Source organism: Falco peregrinus, chromosome 4, assembly GCF_023634155.1.
Source record: "Falco peregrinus isolate bFalPer1 chromosome 4, bFalPer1.pri, whole genome shotgun sequence".
NCBI lineage: Eukaryota > Metazoa > Chordata > Aves > Falconiformes > Falconidae > Falco > Falco peregrinus.
The window spans coordinates 101,022,481-101,046,923 of NC_073724.1; the positions used below are offsets into that span (position 1 = coordinate 101,022,481).

The 24,443-nt window shown below is 40.1% G+C and overlaps 1 protein-coding gene across 1 annotated transcript in view; it reads left to right on the forward strand.

Moving 5' to 3' along the window:
* Nucleotides 1-7,194: 7,194 nt before the first annotated feature.
* SACS (sacsin molecular chaperone) overlaps nt 7,195-24,443 on the forward strand; it is a 60,096-nt gene continuing 42,847 nt past the window's right edge. The window contains exons 1-2 of the mRNA XM_055802354.1: nt 7,195-7,394; nt 23,328-23,866. Of these exons, the coding sequence (XP_055658329.1) occupies nt 23,844-23,866 (23 nt within the window). The 5' untranslated portion in view covers nt 7,195-7,394; nt 23,328-23,843. The remainder of the gene's footprint in view (nt 7,395-23,327; nt 23,867-24,443) is intronic.

Genomic DNA, 24,443 nt, shown 5'->3' on the forward strand with positions numbered 1-24,443 from the left:
GAGAGAAATTGCAAGATGGCAGGGAGTAGCTCTTAAGCCAGATGAAAAGCAAGTAAGGGAAGATGAACAAGATTTTCCCCATGAGTGAGTTGTCTGATAGCGAGACCAATACACTGGTGCACAGCAGAGATGAAACACAAGGTAAAAGGCAAAGCTGGTTATCAAGTTCATGAACACTAATTTAGGAAGGTGGTTTGGAAGGAAATACTTTTTGACTTTATACTCAAGGATCAGACTCTGCTAAAAAAAAAGTGAAAATAAACTGTGGAGTAGCCACAAAAAAAAAAAAGGAAAAAATGCGTGGAAAGATGAGTGTTTCTGGATGAGAAATGAATACTGTCCCATAGCTTAAAAATATCTTCTGCTTCCTGGCTATACATGGGTATTGCTGATGATCAGTCATATTGTTCACCTTCCTTTAATAAACAAGTTAAGCAGGTTTATCTCTTCTTTCAAAGTGAACACTGCTTTTCTAACTGTATTGCGAGGGCTTCTCTGAATCCGTTCTCTGCAACTTCTTGGCACCCTGCTTAAGCAGGATTAAATCAGAATCATGTAGAACCTTGCAAATAGTTCTCACTCACTAGTAACTTCCTATTTCCTGTCTCCTGTAGATCACACTTTCCTTCTTCATGGCTGCACCACACCAGCAGATAATGTTTATCAACAACCTTTATGATAATTATTATGATTATCAAATTATTTTATAGATTTTTGGAAGAAACAAATAAAACTCATAAAATTACATTATATGTTTACATATAGACTGTATACATAATGTATGCATATTTTATATCTTTTAATTATTTACTGTAACAATTAATAATCTTTTCTCTGACTGCAGGATGGAGGCAGGGTGCAAGGTACAGGCTTGTTGGCACTGCAGTCGGACTCACACCACCAGTCTGCCTTCAAGCCACAGCTCAGCACCCCTCATTTCACACAGCTGGCTCTTCTACTCTGCCATGATCCCCAGTAAGCAGGTGCAGGAGAGAAAGACGAGAGATCCCTGAAATGTTTTCCTTAATTTTACTTGTATCTGTTGAGGTGTCTGGAAATTGTTACATATAGACGTTTTCCTCTTTCTCTCCTGAGCATATTTCTTTGGCATTTAAATCATGACAGTGTTAAACATGACTCTGCTTTGCCTGTTGAACATAATGATTAATGCTAGCTCATGCCTATATTACACTCCGCGTGATATCATGTTTGCAAAGGTATTAGCTACCATTGCTTAGGTAAAACTTCTTGAGTAGGAAAATACCCTTCATAAATAAGACTGGAAATGACACATCTCTGAGCTGATGACTGAGGAAAAGCCCCAAAAAGCACAAAACTAATTCTACGTGGGTTTTTTTTTTTTCCCCAAACACTTGCCATAAAGCTCTTCCATGCTAAACAACAAAAATAAGCCCATAGCAAGACAAGCTGAAACAGTTATTTGCATCTATGTTCACCACAACAGAGCACAAGGGAAACTCCATGCTGGCATCCTTCCAGGCAAAAGCTACACAGAGCAGCTGCCTTGAAGTGAAGTATGTATAGAAAAGTAGATAAAATGAGGAGTAACAAATTACCAGGGACATATGTTTTACCTAGAAATTTTCAAAAATAAGTTCATTTAAGAATTCAGGAGTGAAATACCTGAATGACTGTCCATGCTTGTAATTTTTGCTTCAAACCCCTTTGGCTCTCACAGGGCTGGAAAGAGACCGCTGAGACCATTTTCCAGAAAGGGTCCCAAAAGGGAGCTGAGGAACTGCAGACTGGTATGTTCAACATCTGTACAGGACACTTTTACAAGATTTCTTATAAAGAATAAAATTAGAGGACACATGAATAACTATGACATTGGGCAAAAGTCAATGTGAATGTTGTAAGTACAAATCACACCCAATTGAATCGAGATATTCGAAATCCTGTCTACCTAGATTTCTAAAGGCATTTGAATTCACTGCCAAAGGTTTTTGAGCAATTTTAATTAGTCACAGGGTAAGACTACATGGATATCTGGATAGATGGTTAAAGACAGGAAATAAAAAGTAGCAGTAAATGGTCAATATGCATATATGAATGTGTATATGGTATGTAGTGTATATATATGCATATATATGAACCCTATTCCATTCCTAAGAAGCAGTGTAGATGCAATTCAGAGTTGCACCCTGATAGTCTAAGGGCTACAGTCCAAACTATCTGATGTGACATGGCTTCAGCCTCCTCTAAGTATCTGCTTCTATGTTGCAGCACAAAAAAACTAGTAGGCTGCAACAAGACTTTTACCATCCCATACTAAATTAACTTCAGTAGGTAGTTCCTACCCCTTGCCCCAGCACAGCCACCAATCCCCCACAAGGTTTCAAAGGTTCATCTACTGTCCATGCTGTTTCTTCATCCTCTTCAGGCCAGTCCACCCTGCTTCTTGCCTTTGCATCTTCCTTCTCTTTGTCTCTCCTCCATCTGCTTCTTCCAGGTCTCTCTTCATTAGCCACCCTTCATACAGTCCTTAGAGCTATTTAACTACTTAGCAGGAACCAGCCACCGCTGCACCCTATCCACATCATCCAACCCACCGCCCCTGAAGCCAGCCCACAGCTGTATATTATCAATGATAATTAACCTGCCTTCATTCCTCTACACTTCTACGAGGCTGGTTCTTCATGGTCCCACCAAACTGGGGAGCCAGAGCTGAGGTTTCTGCACCTTACACAGCCATTTTTGCCTTTGATGTAGAGTTTTGTCCCTCTGTAGGTGTTGCCAGTAGTAATCATAGAGAAAGCCCATCTCCTGAATTTGAACACTTGGTGTCAAAGCCAGCTCTCCACACCAGCTGTTCCCCACCTGCCTCAAGGAAATAGAGGGCTGCAGTGCACTGCAGTAGTTAATACATCTACTACCCTGGGCAAATGGGGTCAGTCAGACTGCATGGCTCTGGTCGGGCTGCATGCCGTGGGCTGACAGAGTTGGCATTTACATTTTAGTTAGAGGGTGAATATGTTTCATTATTGTTTTAATTTCCCTGCTTTGAATTCTTACTTGATAACCCAGTTGTTTCATGACTTCTCCTGCCCAGATGGTACGTTAAATTTTCTGTTATAATGGTGGTACAAATGCACCAAAACATATTTTTCTTATGATTCCATTAATATTTGAAATATGCATCTATAAATTTCAGTGATGGAAAGTATAGTTAATGAAAAAGCAGCATGTCAAGCTAATCTGAGCCTAAATTAAATTCTCAAAGGACTATAAAATTCCACACCATTGGTGGTGCTAACACTAACAGCCTGGGCTGGCAACATACTAATAACTGGCTCTAGAAGACCAGGCTGGTATTTTAATCACCCAAACACTAATAGCCTGGCCTTGCTGGCATTGTGATTGTTATGGCACTAATAGCCTGGGAAAGATGGTATTTTAATCATCGTAGATCACAGCCTAGAAATGTTAATTTTTAATATTTCTGTCTTTTTATCAAGGTTAACAAGAGGTCTACTGCAGATATGATCAATTATAAAATGCAGAAATCACTATTTTAACTTTAAAAAATATCAGACTCAAGAGTCATGGCACTCACGGTACTGGACATTTTTCAGTTAGATCACCTTTTGCATCTTTCTTCTTTTTTTAAAATTTATTTTCCCTGCAGCACCTTTAAACCACAGGTGAGTGACTTGGGACAGCTGGAGTGGGCTGTGCTGAAGCATTTGCTATATTACAGTGATCTTACTACAATATCCAACTAATGCAGTCCCAGACATTTAACCTCATACGATAAAAGCCCACTCACTATTGTTGGTATTTTAAGAAATGGATTCAGATAGTCAGCAATTCAACTTAATTTTAAGTGTCACTAATTAGTTATCTATTGAACATTCATTCGTGTCAAAGAGCCCACTTAGTCTTTGCTGTTACACTAACAGGTACCAGGCAGGTCACTAACAGATGGATTTTGCAGGAAGGTTTTATAGCCAAGCTTCATTTTTATCCCCTTTAATGTGAGGTTAGGAATGCTGGGGGCTGGGGAAGTGGATTAAAGAGAAAATTGCTGGGTTTCCTCCAAGAGCTTGTGGAGTGAAATCTTGCAATGCCCAGAAAAATGTAATCAAGTCGTCTAGGAATTAGAGCTCTCTCTACAAAAATTAACTGGTTAAGATTTCATATTTCTCTTAATGGCTGCATCACCTCTTCTGAGATTTTCCACAAAGTTAAAGCAGTCAGAGCTCCCATATAACTTCTGATCTGTGCCCATTACGTCAATGCAATACATCGCATTTTGGGGAAGATTTCAGCTCCCCTCATTGTGGTGATGGCCGTGGGCTGCATGTGGGTGATGAAACCATTTGCCCAGCCTGGAGCACTGCATTGGCACGGTGTGTTGCAGGGGTGTGTGACGGCATGTGTTTTTGGCTGCCCCCAGCCCGGTGCTGGCTGGTGGGAGCCCAGCTCTCCCCACCCTGCCACGGCCACTGTGCTGCAAGGGGCAGCAGGAGATGTGGCTTTGTGCAGCTCCCTCTGTGGGCATCGCACAGAGGCTGCCAGCACCAGGGTTGTTGTGTGAGAGGAGGTGGCCCATCTGGGGAGGAGGGAGGTGAAACAAAAGAGGCAAAGCAAGAAGAAAGTTTCTGGCTGAGGGAGGAGGTGGGTGAACTTTATAAGGTGTCAGCCTTGTGGGTGACCCATCTGGGTAGCTGGCTGCACTTCACCCATGTTGGCACCAATAAAAGTCGTGTCAAACTCAGCAGCAGCAATGAGACTTCTAATTTTACCTGGTTTTCACAGCTGGCATGGTGAATGCATCAATCAAATATTTATTTTTGCTTTTGTTTTAAAATGTCTCTGGAGGGGAAATTCAGCCTTCACCTGCTTCCCACATTGGAAGCCCAGCTGCTCTTCCAGGCTCGGTTTCCAGACTCAGCTGCCATGCTTTTGTGAGAAGATTGCTAATAATGCTAGCAGTTCCCAATCTATTTTTCACTCTAGGAAGGGAATTTCAAAGGAGGACTCTTGATGCCTGCTGCTTAAAAAAGATTTGAGCACTTTGTGAGAGAATAATTTTAAAACATTTTAAAACATTCTCTTTTCAGTGTCCTGTCCTACATTGCCTTCTGTCCTCACAATGCTTCCTGTGTCATCCATGACTTCATTCTCACCCCTCTATATGGATTTTTTTCTGCTTTCAGCATCTGAGATTGATAAGCAGGGCTAATGCCACCCTGCTGACCTCTGTGGCCAGCACAGCCCGAGGCAGTTGCAACCAACACGCGTGCCCTGCTTGGGAAGCAAAAGGTGTCATTCTCAGCGTGCCACTGCATTGAAGCCAACGCTTTCGGCAGCTAAACTTAGGGGCAACACGACAGCTGTGTGAGATCATTGTGCTGCAGGAGCTTAGCCAGTGGGGCAGGGTTCTGGAGACTGGCACTGCATGTTATCCTGGCTAAACAGTCTGCTCTGCCTGGTTACAATGTCCTTTTGTTTCCTTGAACTCAGAGAGGATTTCTTACTGTGACCGTGGTGAACTTTCGTAAAGCTGAGATATGATGACCAGAAAAATATGTTTTTCCTGGTCTCTGTGGTACAGAAACCAATACTGTAGGGCCAGTTTTGTTGCTTACTTATGGTCAGTACCTCTCGACCTTTCTCTAAATATTTAGACAAGTGCTCTCAACATAAGGATGTTGGCCTCCTCTGGTAAACTGCTTGTGATAACACAAATGATTTCTATCAGATGTACTTTAACATGAAACAGGCCTTGTAAGATTAATAAATCCTTTTATACAATGCTGCAGAGGCCTCTTGGTGTTCTCAGTGTTACTTTAACCTTCAGTATGAGAGAAGTCAGCCTCAGCTCCTTGGCAGGAAACAGTTTTTATTTTTTTTAATCAAAAGCAGCAAAGTCACAGTAAAGTCCAGGAATTCTCTAAGGAGTCGTCCTCTGTCTGTATAAAGCTGCAATAGCACTGTGTTTTCTTCCTGTCAATATTTGTTTTCTCTGCCTCTGCAGGTGTTACCCTGTAGACAAGCTATTTCTAGTGCATCCTGTGCAGCCAAGGACTGCAGAGGGGAAAAGGGAGCTCCAGACTCCCAAGAAATCCCTAATCTCACACTTTCAGCCAGTCCCAAAGCTCTTGGAAAGTGCTATAGCACTGAATATAGCATTTTAAATGAAGACTGCCAGGGGTTGGAACCGTGTGTTTCTGGCTGTGGGTTGCTGGACCATGGGGAGGGACAGCACTCCACACTGGCAGGTGGAGTTCAAAGCAGCAGGACTGGCAAAGTTAGAAGAGCCTTCAAGGGAAAAGTTTCTTGGTTTTCCTTGGAGGACAACCTGACAGGTTAACATGGGTGACTAAGGTGAGAGAACGAAAAAAATCTTAGCAATGCCTTCAGTGGTCCTTTTTCTGTTAAAGGTTGTATTTGAGATCCCCAGTTCTTCTGAGGTCTGCTTTGTGCAGAGTTGATGACACAAGTAGAAGTATAAATGTGAAGTATCTAAGGAGCTAAATTTTAAAATGTGTAAGTGCTAACAGCTACCTGTGCCAACATGGAAAAAAGAAACCTAGCTTGGGATGCTACTGGTAGCACATAGACTTCTGAGCCTTGATGTAATCAGCACTGATGAAATTAATCTAAGGCAGTCCTACACAGCGCCAGCATACTTTACTGTTGGTAAAGGAAAGAAGCAAAAGCAGAACAGTAATGGTATTTACTAAAGCTGCTACACAGACAGAAGTTTTCATGGGCGACTTCTTCAAATTGTGAACATTTTGACACAGCAGGATAGTTCAAGCATGAAATAAATAGGTAGAAATCCTGTTATTTCTATAATTTAAGCTGAAAGAAATGTCAAAAAAAGAAATAGTGCAGCAAAGTGTCAGGAAGTAAATCTGAATTAAACAGAACAGACCATAACATTGGATCTGTTACAGGAGATACTTACTTCAAATACATGTTATGCCTTGAGTAACACCTCTTCCAAACACCAAATTTTGCCCTTCTGTCTCAGTAGCCTTCTCCACCCGATGACTACCCCGTGCCTGCAGTTTGTATTGCACTCCTGAAACCTGAGGTTAGTCAGGACCGTGTCTCTTTAAAAAAAAAAAAACACACAACACACCACACACACAAAGAAAGAAAAAAAAACCCACGCTGGGAAGGGGGAGCTAAAGCCTCTGCTGCATTGGGCTGTGTGGATACAGGGTGGCTGCAGCAGTGGTCACGCATCCCTCCACAGCCTGCTGATTTTGCGGAAGAGGGGGGGAAGGATCATTTTGCGGTCCAGATGCTGTCAAACACAAGCAACCAATGGAAGAAATGGCACAATGAGCAGACAAGCATGTGGAAGCAGTTTATGAAGAAATAGTTGAATACCGAGCTTCACCCCGGCTGATGCCGTAAGTACGAGCTCAATAGCCGATCCCGTAGCCACTGCAGTTGTTTGTGGGAGATGTTTTATGGGTGTCCCTGGTGCTTTTTGCACTCACAGGTGGAGAAAGCATTGACCGTGACGTGTTTCATAGTGTATTTTGGCAAATAACTGTATTGTCTGCGTCTCTGCAGGATTTTGGGGTGACTCGCGAGCTGCAGTGCGCTGGCAGGGTGGGTGAAGCATAGGACTCTTCGCACATGAGGTTGTTCTTTCCTGATGGCTGGCTGGGCTCTGCTCTGTAGATGTGCTAGCAGACTGCTGCAGTACCACCCTCTCTGTGCAAAGGCCTCTCTCTGAATTTCAGCGCTGCCTTCAAGCACTGGGACACAATGCATTTTTTCATGCTACAGTGGCTGACTTAATTTTAAAAAATCCTAGAATTACTTGCTACACAAACTTACTTCATGCCAAGTACTCTATTCTTAATTTTTCTGATGTATGCAGTTGTAGAAAGCTTATGAAATTCCAATAGCTTTGTGTGTTACCACTGGGAGACTGGTTCATAACATAGCTCTCCCAAAGACAGTGCCAAGTATGATTTATTACTCAAAGGAATGAATATTTTCCTATCACTGGTCTGTTTCTAGCTGAAGTAGATGTATGTATTTTTAAATGTAAACATTTGTTCTCATGGAAATCCAGCATCTTGTTCTTTGGCAAATGATTTTGTGTTTTTTATTCTGCACATGCCCTAATGATCTAGTACAGCTTTAAAAACAAGTGAAAAAGCAGAGCTAGAGCAAGTTTACTGCACTGTGTTTCTCAGCAAATTTTTTTGGTAATCAGGCAAAAATTTTTATTGTAGCTAAAACTATACACGTCAGTGGATTAAAAAACTAAGCAATGAGTATCATCCTTGTTATTGTATGAGAATATTAATTTTGCTTTCATCTAAGTACTGCATGGTGATTTGCTTTAAACCACAGAATATGATCTATTTGATGGCCTCTGTGGTTGTACCTTGACACTTACCGAGCAGCTGCAGAAACCACTACCACTGGGAGATCTCACTCCAGCAGCAGGGGAGGTAACAGCAGGGTAGCTGGGATGAGCAGCGGTGCTGGCGTGTTAAGGAGGATGAATAGTTGATGCAAGGAGGAGTCCTTTTTCGTGCATCTCTTTTTGGGAGCTGGCAGAACTGCAGCTCCTGATGCTGGTGTCTGCATGTAGCTACGCATTTCTGCCCCTATTGCAACAATGGCCTCAGTGGGGCTGTAAGGCAGACGTTCCCTTACGCTGGGGAACCCACAAGGAAGGTTTCCCGTTGATTTTGGAGTTGCACTCACCTCGTCGTATTCTTAGGGGTATTACAGCTCCATCAGCTGTTTATTTGAAAAACAACTTCTTATTGCTTGCTACCAGAAACTGAATTGTAAGAGGCCCAATTTAGCCCTTAATGAGCTTGTAACAAAATACTGCTACCTAGGGAGTGCTCCAGCAGTGAATGTGACTGCTGAGGCTGTGGTATTGTCAGTGCTCTTTCTGTTCCTTTCTCTCCTGTGGCTGGATTGTCACCTTCCCAACACCAAGCAGCATCTCTAGCTGTAAACAGGATTTCCAAAGACTGAGAGAGTAATCATTTGCATTGTCATGTGAGTGTTTTAAGAATACAAAAAGTCAATCCCACATAGAGAATTTGTGTTCCCATGCTAAAAATGTGCAGGACCGTCACGTAATTTAATTAGATAAAATTGTTTTATAGTCTGCTTACTGTCCTGTGAAGATGGTGGGAAAAGTTCAGCTCCTGTGTGCTTCCATTGTTTTCAGTAGAATTACACTGGGGTGAATTTGGCATTTTTGGGGCTAGTTCAAAAAACTTTTCTTTCTCTGTCCATCTTTCTTAATTGTTTTCCTGTTTGTCAGGCATTAATTATTATGGCCTTCAAGGCAACAGGCCCAGATTCATAAAAAAATAATACGAAGGACCTAAGATGTCCAAGTTAGAACCATGCTTGCCTGAGGGTCCCTGTAAAATCAATGGAAAAAACAGAGGCCCTTCCAGGAAAACTGATATGTTGCATACCTAAAATTAGCCAGTGGTCATTGTACTCCACAGTGTTTGGGGCTGCATGGACCTTGCTCTCAAAAGCACAGTTTCTAACATACTAGATGAGTTTTTATGTAAAAACATTAAAAAGTGTAGGGTTTTGTAATCCAAAAGAACATTTTCTTGAAGAGTTTAGATGGTGTCTAGCTTTCCAGTTTGTTCCAAGGGTTAATACAACACATGGAATTGAGAAAAATGCATGTCAGACTTTGAAGTATTTGATCTGTTGGAAGACTTAATCTTTTTAGAAATATGTTAATTCATTCAGCAATTTTTTTTGTTATATACACAATTACTCATCAATTATTTCTGCCTCCGCTAAGAAATAAAAGTCACACATTAATTTGGTACACTAGGTTTTCTCTGTAAATCATACTCAGATTTTTCCTATGAGTGTATATTTAATGGATATATTTGCATTTTAGTAGTCTTGAACTAAATCTTTAAATGGGGTGCTCTAGTTTATTAACATTTTTCGTCTTCTTCTTGATCAGCCCAATAGAAGACAGTCATTATTAGGAATTTTTAGCAAGTATGTTGTTGGTTGTGATGGAGGTACACCAAAGCTGTGTGAGGGAGGAAGGAAGGTTTCACACTGCCTGTGAAGAACCTACATGTGTTTACATACAAAGAAATGTGCATCCATGAAGGTCAGACTAGAAATAAATAAGGCTTAGTTGTCTTCCCTAAACTTACCTGTAGAAATTGTCTCCATCCCGGTGAAACCAAAACAAGGCAGCATTTCTGATAGGCGATGATTACACTCAGGACATGATGGGGCAGGTGTTTTGAGCTCCTCTGGTGACCTGTCAGGATGGCACAAATGTGCCCCAGGCTCCTTTCAGTGGTAAGATTTGGCTTCTTTTTTCTTACAGGAGAATGATACAGTTGATTGCATATCCCAGTTACCATTTATTTGAGATAAGACAGCTGGTGGAAAATAGTAAAGGTCAAAGCTTTAACACTCTGGTCTCCTGTGAAGAAGGAAATACCAATGTTAGTATTTGAATTACTAGTTTTAGTCAAAGGTTCGGTGAAGCAAAGGGAACAGCTTGTACCTTGTTTTAGGACAGGCTAATTTACCTGGCTGTTGCTTCGTTAGTTATATATGGTACACTGTGGAGCTCTGCAGCATTAACAACAACATTATTGTCGGGTTTTAACTAATGTAAGCTGAGATCCTGTAGAACATGCTAGTAGCTACAGAATGGTCTGATGCTCTTCACAAGCAGTCACCAGCTGTCGCTGAGTCCTGTTCCATAAAATCATTTGCGCTATGAAAGAAATTGCTAATGTCAGATGTCTGGAGACCTGCTGGGAGAGAAGGGGAATTACAGCTGGGCTCTCAATCCTTGCTTATGCTACCTGTGCTTTCCCCATAAACTGCTCCCTATAAACCTTCCCCTTCCTTCTCAAATTTCTCCCTCCATATTGTCTTTCTTCTCTGTCCCAGCACAATTCCTACATGAATTACCACTTCTGATCAACTCTCATGAGGGTTTTTTTTGCAACAGCAGTGTCCCTGGCCAGCCCCCATCCTCCAGCAGCATCTCACATTTCTCTTACTCCCCAAGGGTGAATTTGCAGGCTCTGGCCATATCTGTGTTACTAAATAAGAGAGCTACGGAACAAATATCTGCTCAGGTCCTTAGCTCTCTCCTTTGTGCTCAGAGGTGCAGCCAAGCTCACGCCTTGGGACCAGCACAAGCATGTGCTGAGCCAGGCACTCTGTCTAGAGCAGTCCATGAACAAGAGATGGAGCGAGCTGTCCACTGGAAGGTGATTTTTGCACTGTAGAGCATTGTGAAGTCTTTTTCCAGGCACTCATAAGTAATTTTCACTTTGTCACCTTCACGTTCATATTGCATTGGCACTGGAAACACTCGCCTGGCTCTTGGCATAGCCTTGTGTTACCGCAGCAGTCCTGTGCCGTGCAGTGTCTCAGCCTAACAGTGGTAATCCACCACAGCAAATTAGATTTAAGAATTGAAGAACTTAAAGTGTTTTCTGGTTTGTTTTGGTTACTTCTGTCAACATTAAGCTCACCTCTTTAAATCATACTGGTTGTCTGATGTTTATACAATGTATGTGTATGTACATGGGGACTTCCCCCAAACAGCAGTAGCCGTGTGGAAAACTCATCACTTTGGGACATACACGATTATATACAATAAATTACTTGGTTGCATATGTTAGAAAGCACTCCCCTACTGCAGAAAAATGGATCGTTAGAGCTGAAAGAGCTTTTCCATCTCTTCTGTGATGCCATGAAAACTGATTTATTTCAGTTTCTCATTAGCTGTGACAAGGATGATGTCAGAGAAGTTGTGCATGCCCTGTCTCATAAATAATAAATGAGAAGGACCTTGTCTCCTCTTTCTTTAATGGATCAAAGTTATAGCTGGATGGAAAAGGCACCAGCTTGCTTTATGGAACATAATGGAGTAACAAAATTGCTCAGACTCATTTGAGTGTATTGATCCCTGGGGATTCTGCCTGCCCCTTTATCTTGATATCTGGCATCTCTCTCACCATGTTGTAGAATACGACTTTGATTAAGAAGAATAACGATAAGCTCTTAAAGTTTTATTAAAAACTAGAAATAAGAGAAAAAAAGGCATGTTCTTTTTGGTTAGCCTAAACTCTGTAATATAAAAGTCTTCCAAATGCCCTTTCAGTGGAGCTTCATTTATTAATTGTTAATGTAACGACTCCAACCTGAAATGTGCTTCTCATTTCTTTCTATTACAGTGCTTGCAGCGAGAGAGAGCTTTGTTGTTATAAGCTTCTCATTAATCATAATTTTCACTAATAAGGTGCTGTTTAATCAAGTAGTTCAAAACACTCTGCAAACACTCGTGAATGCAGCTTTATGATACCCCTGTTGCTTAATATAGCTGTTTGTGAATAACATTATTTCTGTTTCATATGCTGAAATGTCCATATTCAGTCCCTTGGTCTTTTTCTTTCAGTGTTAGGCCACCTTTGTAGTATTTTTAATTAGGAAAAAAAAAAAAAAAAGAGCATTGAAATATGTGTTTAGAAAGTAATACCTAGTATTGGGTATGTTGTGAAGTGATAGAAGAAGAGACGACAAAGTACAGGCACACCAAATCTTGGCAGAGTTCTTCTGAGAGTATTTTTCAACAACAATTCCTGTTGTGAATGCCTCCTGCTAAATAAACAGGCTACATTTCAGTGCTTTCACACTGGTTTGCAGCATTAGCAAAGGAGTTCAGTACTCTCAGCTTTTAAAAGATTTTCTACCCACTGTCTTGGCATGCTGTATGGAGCCAATTCTCTGTGTTAATCTTGCTTCTGCAACATTTGGCATTCCTAGATGAAAATTTTCAGCATAGTGTGTCCCAGTTTAGAGACAGGCCCTCCTACTTATGAAGAAGCACTTCATACAGATAAATTCCCTGCTTAAAAGCATACTAGTCATAGAGAGAAAATGCCATACCATTTGTCATCAATTTTAGCTGACAAATGGCATAGAAATGAAAATACTTCTGGTCATGTCTGTCAAACTATTCATGCTTCTATAAGTATGTAGTGATCATAGGAGCCTGTTCCTGCTGCTTTTATATAAAACTGGACTTGGAAGAACAGAAGAGAAGAAGAAAATGTATTTATTTTTTATTAATAACAGTAACTGAGAATGAAATTTGACCTTGAAACAAACACTTCAGAAGTATTTATCTGTTGGTCTGAACAACACCCTGGCACACCAGGTAGATGAACATCAGTCATATGTCTGTCCTGGATCTTAAATATTACAGCCTCCTCTTCTGCGCTTTTGTAGTTACAGTCTTACCCTGCTGATAGCGATCCAGATGCTGCTGGGCAAATTATTTTCCTGACTTGCCACTAGACTAAGGCTGCCCTGCTCTATGCTTTCCTTGATTCCTCTCTTTTCCTAAGCATCAAGCGTAGGCTGCCTCAACCACTGTGCTTAGTTGCCAGCTGGGGTTAAACCACTATGTTGACAACACAAAAGTATTCCCAACCCATAAATACAAAATCATTTCATTCTAACCAAGAAATAAGGAGTGAATGCAGTGATCTGGTGACATGCCCCACAGGCCAATGAACTTAGTTGCTCTCAGGTAAGAGGGTAGATGTGAATGTCAGAACTCAGAGCTTCTCCCCACCCTTCCCCAGCTGCCATTTTCCAGATACACAAATTTAGAAACTCTCAGTTTAGATGTCCCAAGGGATTCCCAGGGCCTGGCTGTGCACAGAGGGCTTGGATGGGATCTCCTGGAAGAGAGCCGTGCTCTGATGTCGTAAGCTGTAAGAGCCTTCTTAGGGAGAAAACTGATCAGTCTCCAAAGCTGCCACTTCTCTGCTTGCATCTCCTTTTGGAGGGCTGCCGGAGAACCTCACTGCTCTTACGATTCATTCTTACCCACTCTGGGCTTGGTTTATTCTGGGACAATTTAAACCTATATATTTTTGTGCCCACAGAATCTAATAGGTCAAATAGGACTACTGCTTTTCCTGCGCTCATTCCTCTAATAGATTTACGAAGAATAATCTCACCTTTTCTTTGCTATCTTTTCTTCCATTCTCTTTGGCTAAAGAGGCCAGTTTCTCTTAGTCTCTGCTTAGCGGACAGGCTGTTGATTCCCATGGCGGTCCCTGTGGTTTCAAGGCATGTCTTTGGGAAACTCTCATTAGCTTCTTATTATTATCTGCCATAAAGGTGGTTCTGTATCTATGATTATTGTAATAATTTTCATCTTTTCCTGCTCAACTGATAGTTTTCAATGTGGTCAGTGTTTCTAAACTTCAGGAGATGAGATTTATGCCTTTTCCTTTCTCTGGAAGACAGTTTTTCAATGGAAGATATTAGGTTGACTGCATATTTTGTTGTATTTTAACTCATTTTGCATTTGCTTTTATGTCTTTAATTGGTCTTTCCTTTCTAAAGCCTTGCACACTCTTGACATTGCACAAAGGATCTGTAGTTGCCCAGATCACTTTTTCCCAGTCATACAGTACTAAACTCTGCTTGATTTATTAAAAGTATTTCCTACTAAAACTGTGATTTTGTATTCCAGAGTTCTTGGACAGAGATGATCTCATTTCTTCCAACCACAATGAGTTAACTCCCACCTCAGTTATGGAATTTCAGTTTCTTCAAGTTTTTTTCTACTAGCCATGTCATTTGATTGCTAAATTGAATTTAGCATATTGAATGCTAAAAATAAAAAAAAATAATTAAAAAAATCTACTTACCTCTGTTACAGGTTGCGCATGAGACTTTGTAAGTAAAAAGGCCGTATCTCAAATTATGCCCAGAAATCATTTGGAAGAAGCTGTTGCTGAGTAGGAGAGGCATCATTTGGTGAAGTCGTCCACCACACACAATCTGCAGTCCAAAACCGACAGGGTCCATGACATCCCTGATGATGAACCAGAGCTTAGTTTTGTTAGATGCAGTTATGTCAGCAATACACACTTGCCTCAGCTAGACATCCCTCAAAGCAGGGCTGTCTGAATATCTCATACCTCCTGAAGGAGAGAATGACTTGGCAGGGTCATGATGCTATCAAGATTATCGCATCATAAGCTTTCCAGTAATTCAACATGAAAAAAGTTTTTTTTTTTGCAATAACATCTGAGGACAGGCTAAGTGTTAGGAGAAGGCTTGGCTTCTTGAATGCTCCTTTGAGAGCTGGTAATATCTTCCCCTCCTTGAAAGTGCTGGGGGTATTCTGTAACTGTAGACTTGAGATTTCCTTGTCAGGCTTTTGTCAGTCAAGTGCAGATTTCTGAGTTGTAGGTCCAAGAATTTCAAACCTTGAAGAAGATACTGCAAAACACATTCATACAGTAAATAAATAAATCACATTTATGTATATCTGATACAGTTAGTGTTTTGTGGCTATCAATCTTGCCTGAATCCAAATATCTGTAAACAAAAGGGGGAACCTCCATATAATAATAAATGCTTATTTAATGAAAAAAATATTAAGTCAGCAATTGAAACAGCTTTGCTTCTTAGGACTTTCAGATTGCTTTGATAAGCAATTTCTTCCAATTTTCATTGCCATAATAATAATAATAATAATAATAATAATAATAATAATAATAATGAAAAAGACCCAGAACTGTCCTTAGAAGACAGAAAGTCCAACTAAAACCACAGCTGCTCCTAACAGCAGGCTAACATCCTTCCTTCCTGGTCCTCTGTGCTGCAAGGTGATCAGAGAGGAAGATGCCAGGCCAGAGAAAGTGGCAAGGCTAAGCTATCATACTGATAGCTGAGGTTACACAGTGTTCAGGGAATGGTAATGCCTAAACCAAATATTCATTTTACTGATTGAAGACAATTTTTTTTAAAGATCTGAACCCATCTGCTCCTAATTTAAAAGTTGAAGTAAGATCAGTAGGAAGATTTGAATATAGCTAAACCCTTCACCTGAAGGTAAAGTAAAAATTATTTTTAAAACATTGTGTGAAAGGATAACTTTCCACATATAAGCATTACTTATGATAATTACTTGGAGTTTGATTTACTTAATGGGTAATAAATTTTCTAAGTATATTTTTTTCTGCTTTGGATATTTGAACACAAAGACTTTATTATTTGTGATCATCTAAAACAAATAACCCAACTCGTATGCTGATTCAGTATACTTAAGCTTGAGTTGCCTGTTAGTAGTTTACCAGGTAAGAGGCAAAACAGGTAAAGAATTCAGGTGCCAAGATTAGGTATTCAGAATTTAGGGCATAACTGACTTTATGGTAAATAGATAATCTTCCTAAGTTCATCTTTAAAATAAGTTCATTTACTGTTTCATCTTAAGTGCATTCCTGCAAAGTGCACTTCAGGGGCACCCTTAGACTTCATGTGTCTGTTACAACGGTCTTTTGTGTACAGCACTGTATAGTGCCTTTAGGTGACCGTGAAGAGCATTAAGTTTTCCTTCTATTTCAGCCACTAGTAATGTTGCAAAACAATAATCAAGAGGTAAGCTTTCCAGGGTACTCTTGAAGAAAAGTGCTGGAGGGAGATATTTTTGTAGCGAAAAGAATCATTATAGAAATCCAAACAAAATCTAATTAAAAAAAAAACAAAGAGAAGGAAATGTGTAAAAGTACTCACCACCCCCGGGGAATCATATTTTCAGAACACTTGACCGAATACTTTTTCTTCCAGCCCTGTATCAAAAAATTCAGCTGCCATAATTATACTGAAATTTTAGTGGTTTTGTACAAGGGCTTAGTTCCTATCCTGCCCTTCATCTGGTTTCTTATCAGGGACTCACAAGACTGGTGTCCCACTGTTAGATAATTCATAAACTCTTGTATTAGCAAGTTTGCACGGAACAGTGTGTTCCTATGGTGGATGGCCCAGAGTAGTTTAGACCCTAGAAACTATACAGCTGCATTAGTGTTCAGCTTGGACCTAGAGTACCCTGCTTTAGAGCAAGCAAAGCTTTTGAATTAAGCTGGGTATCTCTAAATGGCATTGTATTGTGCAATCAAGTCATAATCCATATTCCTGCTGTTTTCTTCTCTGCTTAATAGCCCCATTGTTCATATGTTTTTGACTGCAGAGATCTTCAGGTCTCTGTATTATGTTTCCTAGAAAGCCTCAGTTTCCCGTTTTCATTCGAAACCCCATTACATGGTTCAGAACTGACTCTAAACACAAATGGGTTTCCTGTTTGTCCTTTTATGTGGCACCCATTGCTTTCAGTTTCAGAGGAGAGGTCTTAAAATCTCCAAGTTTCTGGAGAACAGCAGTGAGGTTTTAACAACCTGACTCTTTCCTTCAGTTGGTTTTATTTTTTGGTTGGTTGGTTGGGGTTTTTTAAGCCTTTTTCTCCAGCTGCTCTTCATTGTTGAGAAATCACTTTGAGATACTTCTATTGGGTATCTAAATTTTCTTCATCAGAATCTGATGAAAGGATTCTTTATGCATAATTCAACCACATAGTCCCAGATGGTTATTGTAAGGTCATTTGAATACCACAGGATCAAACTGTGAAGTAGTCATATTATTACAAATAATTTTTAGAGTGTTCATATTGTTGCATATAGCCATTCTTCCTGAGTCACCTTTTCTGTAAGTGAAGTATTGCAAATCTTGTGTTAAGCACATTTACTTCTTGAGAATTGTGTTTCCCTTGTTCCTTTGAGAAAGAAAAAGATGAAGCTGGCGCAGGACCTGTTTTTTTGTTGCAAGTAACTTAGTCTTATTCTTGAGAGGAAGTGTACATTTTTTTGGCCCCTGAGACAAATTTCCCTCCACTTCATGGCTTAGGGTAGCAACCAACTAATATATCCACACAGCACTGAGCTGCAAGGAGGTACTGGCTTAATCTTGAGAACCATAGGGCTATCAGCTCTGCTTAGTGCAGTGATGGTTCGTTACTGCTTTGCTGCTTCTGATTTTGGAGCCAGCAGCTGCTACGTTTGCTTGGATAACTCTAACTCTGAACTGTTTTCCAGTACGTGCTACAGATTTATCCATACCTAATCTACTGCTTACCATTACAGTCTAACTTCACCATCTGCTGCTGGAGGCTGTCATCTCTCTTAATAATAGTTTTCTCAGTTAATTAATTTCAGTGGCTGGCAGATGACCACCACACTGTGAGACAAAGATCAGGAGAGGGGGCTCACTCAGCCTGAGGGAGCTACGTAACCTTGCTGCAGATAACACACCTTAGCCTTGTTTTGGGCTTGCCCTGGGCTCCGGTGCAGGCTTTGATGAGCAATGTGTCTGTGTTCTCACCCACACTCTTGCTGGTGCAGCTTTTTTCTTTTCTGAGTCTCGTGGTTTGAGTAGATGCTAAAACTGCCTAAATCTAAACCAGATGCAATTAATTCCTAGAGCACCTTCATAAATCAGACTTTTCTTAAATACTTGGTTGGAAACCTCGTTCCTGCAGTCAAGGCTGAATAAGTTCCCAGATTTGTGATTAGCTTGGCAGAGCATTCTGTGGTTTTTGACCCCTCACTCCCCATGTGGCATATAGTCACTAGCTCAGGTTTAGCTGGAATTTTCTTTGTTTATCAAACCTCCTGCTATTCTAGGAACCTATGGCAATTATGGAGCTGCTGGTCAGTGATTATACTACTCAATGGGATCTAAGAGGGATAATTGTTGCTCTTTCTATTGCTGGTGTGGCCTTGAAACGACTAGGCACAAACAACAATATTTGGTCCAGAAAAACCCAATGACGACAAAATTGGCCCCACTTTTCATTTGTTAAATATTCTTATCCTTGTACATATATTTGTCATGTTTCATCAAAAAAGAGCAACGTCCACTGTGCCAAATATATTGAAGACATCACACTCTAGATAATCACTTTTGTACAGCTACTATCAATCTGTCCTCTGTATAAAAATCAACAGGAGTGCAGCATTTTGTTCATTATAATATTAATAGCATTATTCATAAAGTATTCCTAGTATTAATGCTATCAATAGTATAAAGTGTTGGCATTTTTGAAAGCTTTTAGTTTACTTCTAATCTTAAAATTGTGTATGATAAAGCATGAAAGCTCATGTAATGTATGACATTATAAATGCAGAGAGGTGTGCATTGCTGATGGCTCTGATTTATATTTGCTAATGGCCTGGGCTACTCATTTCAGTTGAATTTTGTACACCAAAACTGTCTGGACAATAAACATATTAAGGACATACCTACTTTACTTCCAGTATTTCTAGCTCACTGGCACATTATTGTATTACACTGTTTCAGGTCCATCTCAAATTTCTGCAGAACAGTTGTCTCTGAGAAGCAGCTCTGTACATTTGTGTGGTACCTGCAGTTGTGTGATAGCCTTGAATTTAATTTAACCTTTGATAGAAGTGCATTTTGAAACCAGCTAGTATACTAGTGCATTGACAGGAACAATTTGTACATAAGAGGTCTCTGTATTCTCTGTATTTGATAGCTGGATGGTCTTTTTCTTATGATTTAGCTGCTTGCTCTGGACTGTGCATGGGTCCTCCTATTCATAGTGAGTGTGCTCTAGGCTCATTCAGGTCTACCACTACCATTGCATGGAGGCAGATTTTAATTATGAGAATTAAGCCTGTCATATGTTTCTGCCTAAATAAATCCAGGAGAAAGCCAAATTTAGTGAAACAGTAGAACCATTCTGCATTTATAGTGGTACACTGGAGATTGCAAACTAGCCCTGAGATGACACCATAGTACTTGAGGTCAGGGATTAGACCTTGGGTATATTCAGTTTCCAGCTTGTTCTGCCTCTCTCGGCACTCATTTGCCAGCCTTCAGTTTTGCCAGGTGTCCTTGCTTTTTGCCTTTTTTAAAGGATGTTTCTGTCACACTAACAGGTTTAGAAGAAGGCACGTTTATAGTTTGTGTCATAAGGTGCATCTGCCTGTATTTGCTGGCAAAACCATTATTGGTAAAACCAAAATGATGTCATATGCATGAGGTAAAGACTTGTACATTTTCATTCAATTTACAGTTTACTGAGAAAGCATTTTGGGGGGAGAGTGAAATGTCCTGAAACAAAAAAGTGCATTTCCCCCATCCCGTTTACACATGGACTCTTTGTAGCTGTGATACTGAAAGGAGCCATGATTAGTGTGAGGTGATGGAGCCACGGCGTGTCCTTGAACCTTGAAGACAAATGGTAGGTACAGCCAAGGTTACCCGTGAATGCAGCAGATGGATGGGGCATCTTGGGCTACGCACACCCTGCTAGTGACCCAGCCATGCTGCAGCTCTGGTAAGCTCAGCTTACTCTCAGGGTATGCTGCTCACAACTGCTCTCCTGCTCGAGGATATATACCTTCTGTTGTTGTGGTCTTGTTTATTCCAACAGAGGTCAGCATAAGCAATAATGGTTTTGTGATCAAATTGTGCTTTTAAACTGTATAAAACATAAAGTGAGGATTAGCTACTGCTGTGCTTTGTTCACGAATTTTCTCCGCTAAACTTTGGATTGTGTTCAGTAATTATGATGGTTCTTGCATGCTTCCCATGCTACTGGATGGAGTATCAACAGTTTTGATTTAGTTGTTATTGCTGAGGAAAGGAACTCAGTGTATGTGTAGTTTAGACTGTATGTAGTAGAGTGTGAGTTTTAGGTTGATGCCAATATTAAAAGGATGGATAAGGAATTGAACAGATAGTCAGATAACCACTAATGATTTTCACACCAGAAATTTCTGGAATGGTATTAATATATGTGTATCTACCTGATTTGCAGGTAGAATTAGGTATTTGCATAGCTGTGCCTGTGGCTTCATACCTACAACTAATTACAGGCATCCATAAAAATGAAGACTGTTTTTACAGATTGACTACTAAACCTCCTTCACCAAAATTCAATTAAAGACAGACATAAAATCCTCCAGCAAAGGTGTTTCCTTTTAAAAACTAATAAAACAGACAGTAGAATATTGGCATAGGCAATGGTTGTAACTGTTTTTTCCTGGGACAGATTTATGGTTATGTCTATACTAATAAATTCAGTGACAGAATGTTCTCAGATGCTGCAGCTCTATGTCATATAAAACTACAAAGTAACCTGTATGACCACCTCAGGCACTGAAGAAGTGTAAGGTCAGGAAGTTAAGTATGCCAGGGTCAGTCTGTATCTGGTATCTGACAGCCAAATTGGCTCTCTTTCTTACCATAGGAGACAACATAGAGATGACTGTATCAAAATCTTTCTAGGATTGTAACGTGATCTGGTAGCAAACTGACAACACCATTTGGTCACATCCATGCTGGCAAGACCAAGCTCCTTCGAGGACTAACAGAATTATTTGCCAGTATAGAGATGTCACTTCGTACTGATATAACTTGCTCTTCTGCTAAGCAAACTGTTTGTTGAATTAATAATTTTTAGACTGCTTTCAGGTATTTTGGACCTATACATTTTTCGGACAAGGTGCCATTGCCAAAAATCCTAGAAGATATTTTTATTTTCTTAGGGTGTGTCAGTACCGAGAGCAAGTAACATACCGATTCATTTGAAACAAGGGGCCTTTCAGTGTCCTGGGAGAAATACAGGAATTACTGACTTACAAAGGATTTAGCTAGAGTCTTGTCAGCATGCAAGTCATGCACAGTCCTACGTGCGAAGTCATGCACAAAATTGCAATGAATTAAAAAGCTTCCCCGCAGCAACATAATAAAGGACAATCTTTGAAAGGCCAAACCCAGAAATAGAATGCAGACTGAGAAAGTGTGTCACTCACTAATTATGGAGAAGCTGTCTCTTAAAGTAATAATTAGCTTTCTATTATAAACCTATTTTTTTCTTTTTCCATCCCCAAGACAATTGAAGCTGCTCAAAACACTTTAAATGTTTTTCAGGTATGATTTTACTAATGATGTTTTAGGAAGAACATATAAGCTGGCCTAGTCTTTCAACTATGGCTGCATCATGGAGTGCCATGTCCCCCCTGAGCCTGGCTTTCCACCACAGTCAGAATACCTTTCCTGGGTGCTCCCCTCTCAACTGCAGCCCATTAAGCAGCAGGGCTGCAACGGTTTTACTTTCGATGGAATCATTCATACCTGGGCAAATGAAGCTGGATTTGCATGGCTCTTTGCTTAAGTCTGTGTTACTTAAGTATGACTTAAGTGTGGAACTTCTCTTTGAATTACATGCTAGATATACATCTCAGCATCTGTAGAGAGAAAGAATTATATTGAAGTCATTTTGTAACACATTATGCTATGTTAAATTATCTGTGATGCTTTTCACAGTAAACATGCATTCCGAAGTCATCTTCAGTCTGTATACTTTGATGTTGCATTTACTAACTGAGTAGGTAAATCCCCAAGTATTAAAAAAAATATAAATATATTTAGTTCACAAATTGTAGCCTCTTTTCTTTCATACAATTTGTATTTCAATATCATGCTTTCATAGTAAATTAATTCACCTTTTGCAATTTAGCCACAGTCGCTTCTCCTTCTGGGGCAGGAAAGAGTGTCTCTTCATTACTGTTTGAAGAGAGCCGTACAAAACTGCACATTATGGAAAAACTTGCCGACACTGTCAGAAGCTCAGAGAAGGATTTACATTTGCACATATGCAGAGCAATAATGGAATACCTCTGCTGTCCTCCCAGCTCTCTCAAGTGTATATTCCTTTGGTAATAACTTTAAATGTATATTGAATGAAACGATTTCTGCTGCTTGATAGCACATGCCTTGCCTCACTTATACACTGTTCTGGTGCTAGAAAAATTCTGTGTGTCAGCTTGAAGGAAATGGTTCCCGAAGGTATGTGCAGCAAGGGGGGATGTCGACTTATATAGCTGGGAGTGGGTATTAGCTGGGAAGACTTCGAAATCCTCCCTATGGAAAGTCATTGCAAGCTAGTTAATCTCTTCCCCTAGCGGAAAACCGTTTGAATAGAAACGCAAAATCCTTCCTCATAAATGTTTTTCCCAGCCTGTTATTTTCTTTGATGGCATAATTTTATATCAAGGTTGTACTAGATACCCTGGAGCTCCCGCCCTCCCTGCCCCCCCCCTCTCTTTTTTTTTTTTTCTTTTTTTTAATGCAGATACTAATTCAAAGAAAGAAATTGAGAACTTTCCCATTTTTCAGTGTACTTACTACAGCTACATATGTTCATTATTGTACTGATTGTGTGATACTGTACTGGAGGAAAGCAGGAAACCTCACTGCTCTTTTTCAGTTCTCCATGTGCTTAGAAGTAGTGTAATGCACAAGGCAGTTTATAATTAGTACCATGACTCAGTTAATACTGGTAACTGCAACCATGCCCTCAGAGGAAATGACTTCTCCATATCCTTCAGTTCAATACTGTTTTGCATTAATGGCCCACCCCTTTTGTCTTGTGTCTCTTCTTCCAGAACTGCTAAGCTGATGTTAAGAAGTGTCTTCTAGCAGGTGTGAGGGAAAAGACAAGTCAGACTTTGGCCCTCAGAATACTCTTCCAACCGTGCCTGCTTCCAGAAAAAAGGAAGACAAAGCAGAAACAGCAGCTTCCAGAATTCCACTCCTTCTCCAGAAGATAAATATAAATCAATTGCACAAGAACATAGCCTGAATTCAGTTAAAGAAACTAAACAAGACCTCCTTGCTTTCTGAGACCTGTCCTGTTAAGTCTGTTCCTAATTCTGTGAACAATTAAGCAAGTGGCTTTGAAAGAAAAGTGGAGAAGTAGCAGATGGTGAGGCACACAGACTTCTTTGGCAGTTCAGGGGTGGCATGAACATTGAATTGAGTTCCATATGCTTGGGCTTTCTACTGTCCACTGAAGAGGTTATGAGCCACCAAGCAAAGAAGATTAAAAAATAATTTTCTAGTCTGTAAATCCAACATCTGCTTCATGTTCCTATCGAGAAGATATCAAAGAAAAAGAGACAATGGAGATCGAGGATAAGAACAGGTAAAAAAAATCACTCCTGAGAGAATTTTCTGTTAGGCTAACATGTTCTTCCTCAGAACCCCATGGTCAGTAAGTTAAAGACTTGAGTCTGAAACTTGCCTAGTGTTTGTACAAAATTGCTACTTTTGAGGGTGAAATTAATTTCTTAAGTTATAAAATCATACATAGGTGGCAAGTTCTGCTGCATTTACTTATGAATTGTCTGTGAAATTAATGAGAACTGCTTGAAAAAATCAATCAGCCCTGTGAGTAATTAATTTATAGTCTAACATTCAATTTGCATGTACAGTCAATGTTCACTATGGCAATTTTTGAAAACACACGAAAGAAAAAGTCTTCTTCCAGCAGTTGCCTAACTTTGAATTTAACATATTGTTTTACTGGGAAGAATGTATGATCTCCCTAACAACTAAAAAGCTAAGCAAGTTCACTGTGTGAACAGTATCTAAAATCATATGAGATAAATGCTTATTTGGATGTTAAAGTTGTAATTAGAAGTGTTCTCATTTGCTGTCAGTGGGCCTGCGGGAAGACGACAACCTCCACCCTCAGCCTTGCAATCTGCAGGATCCCCGCT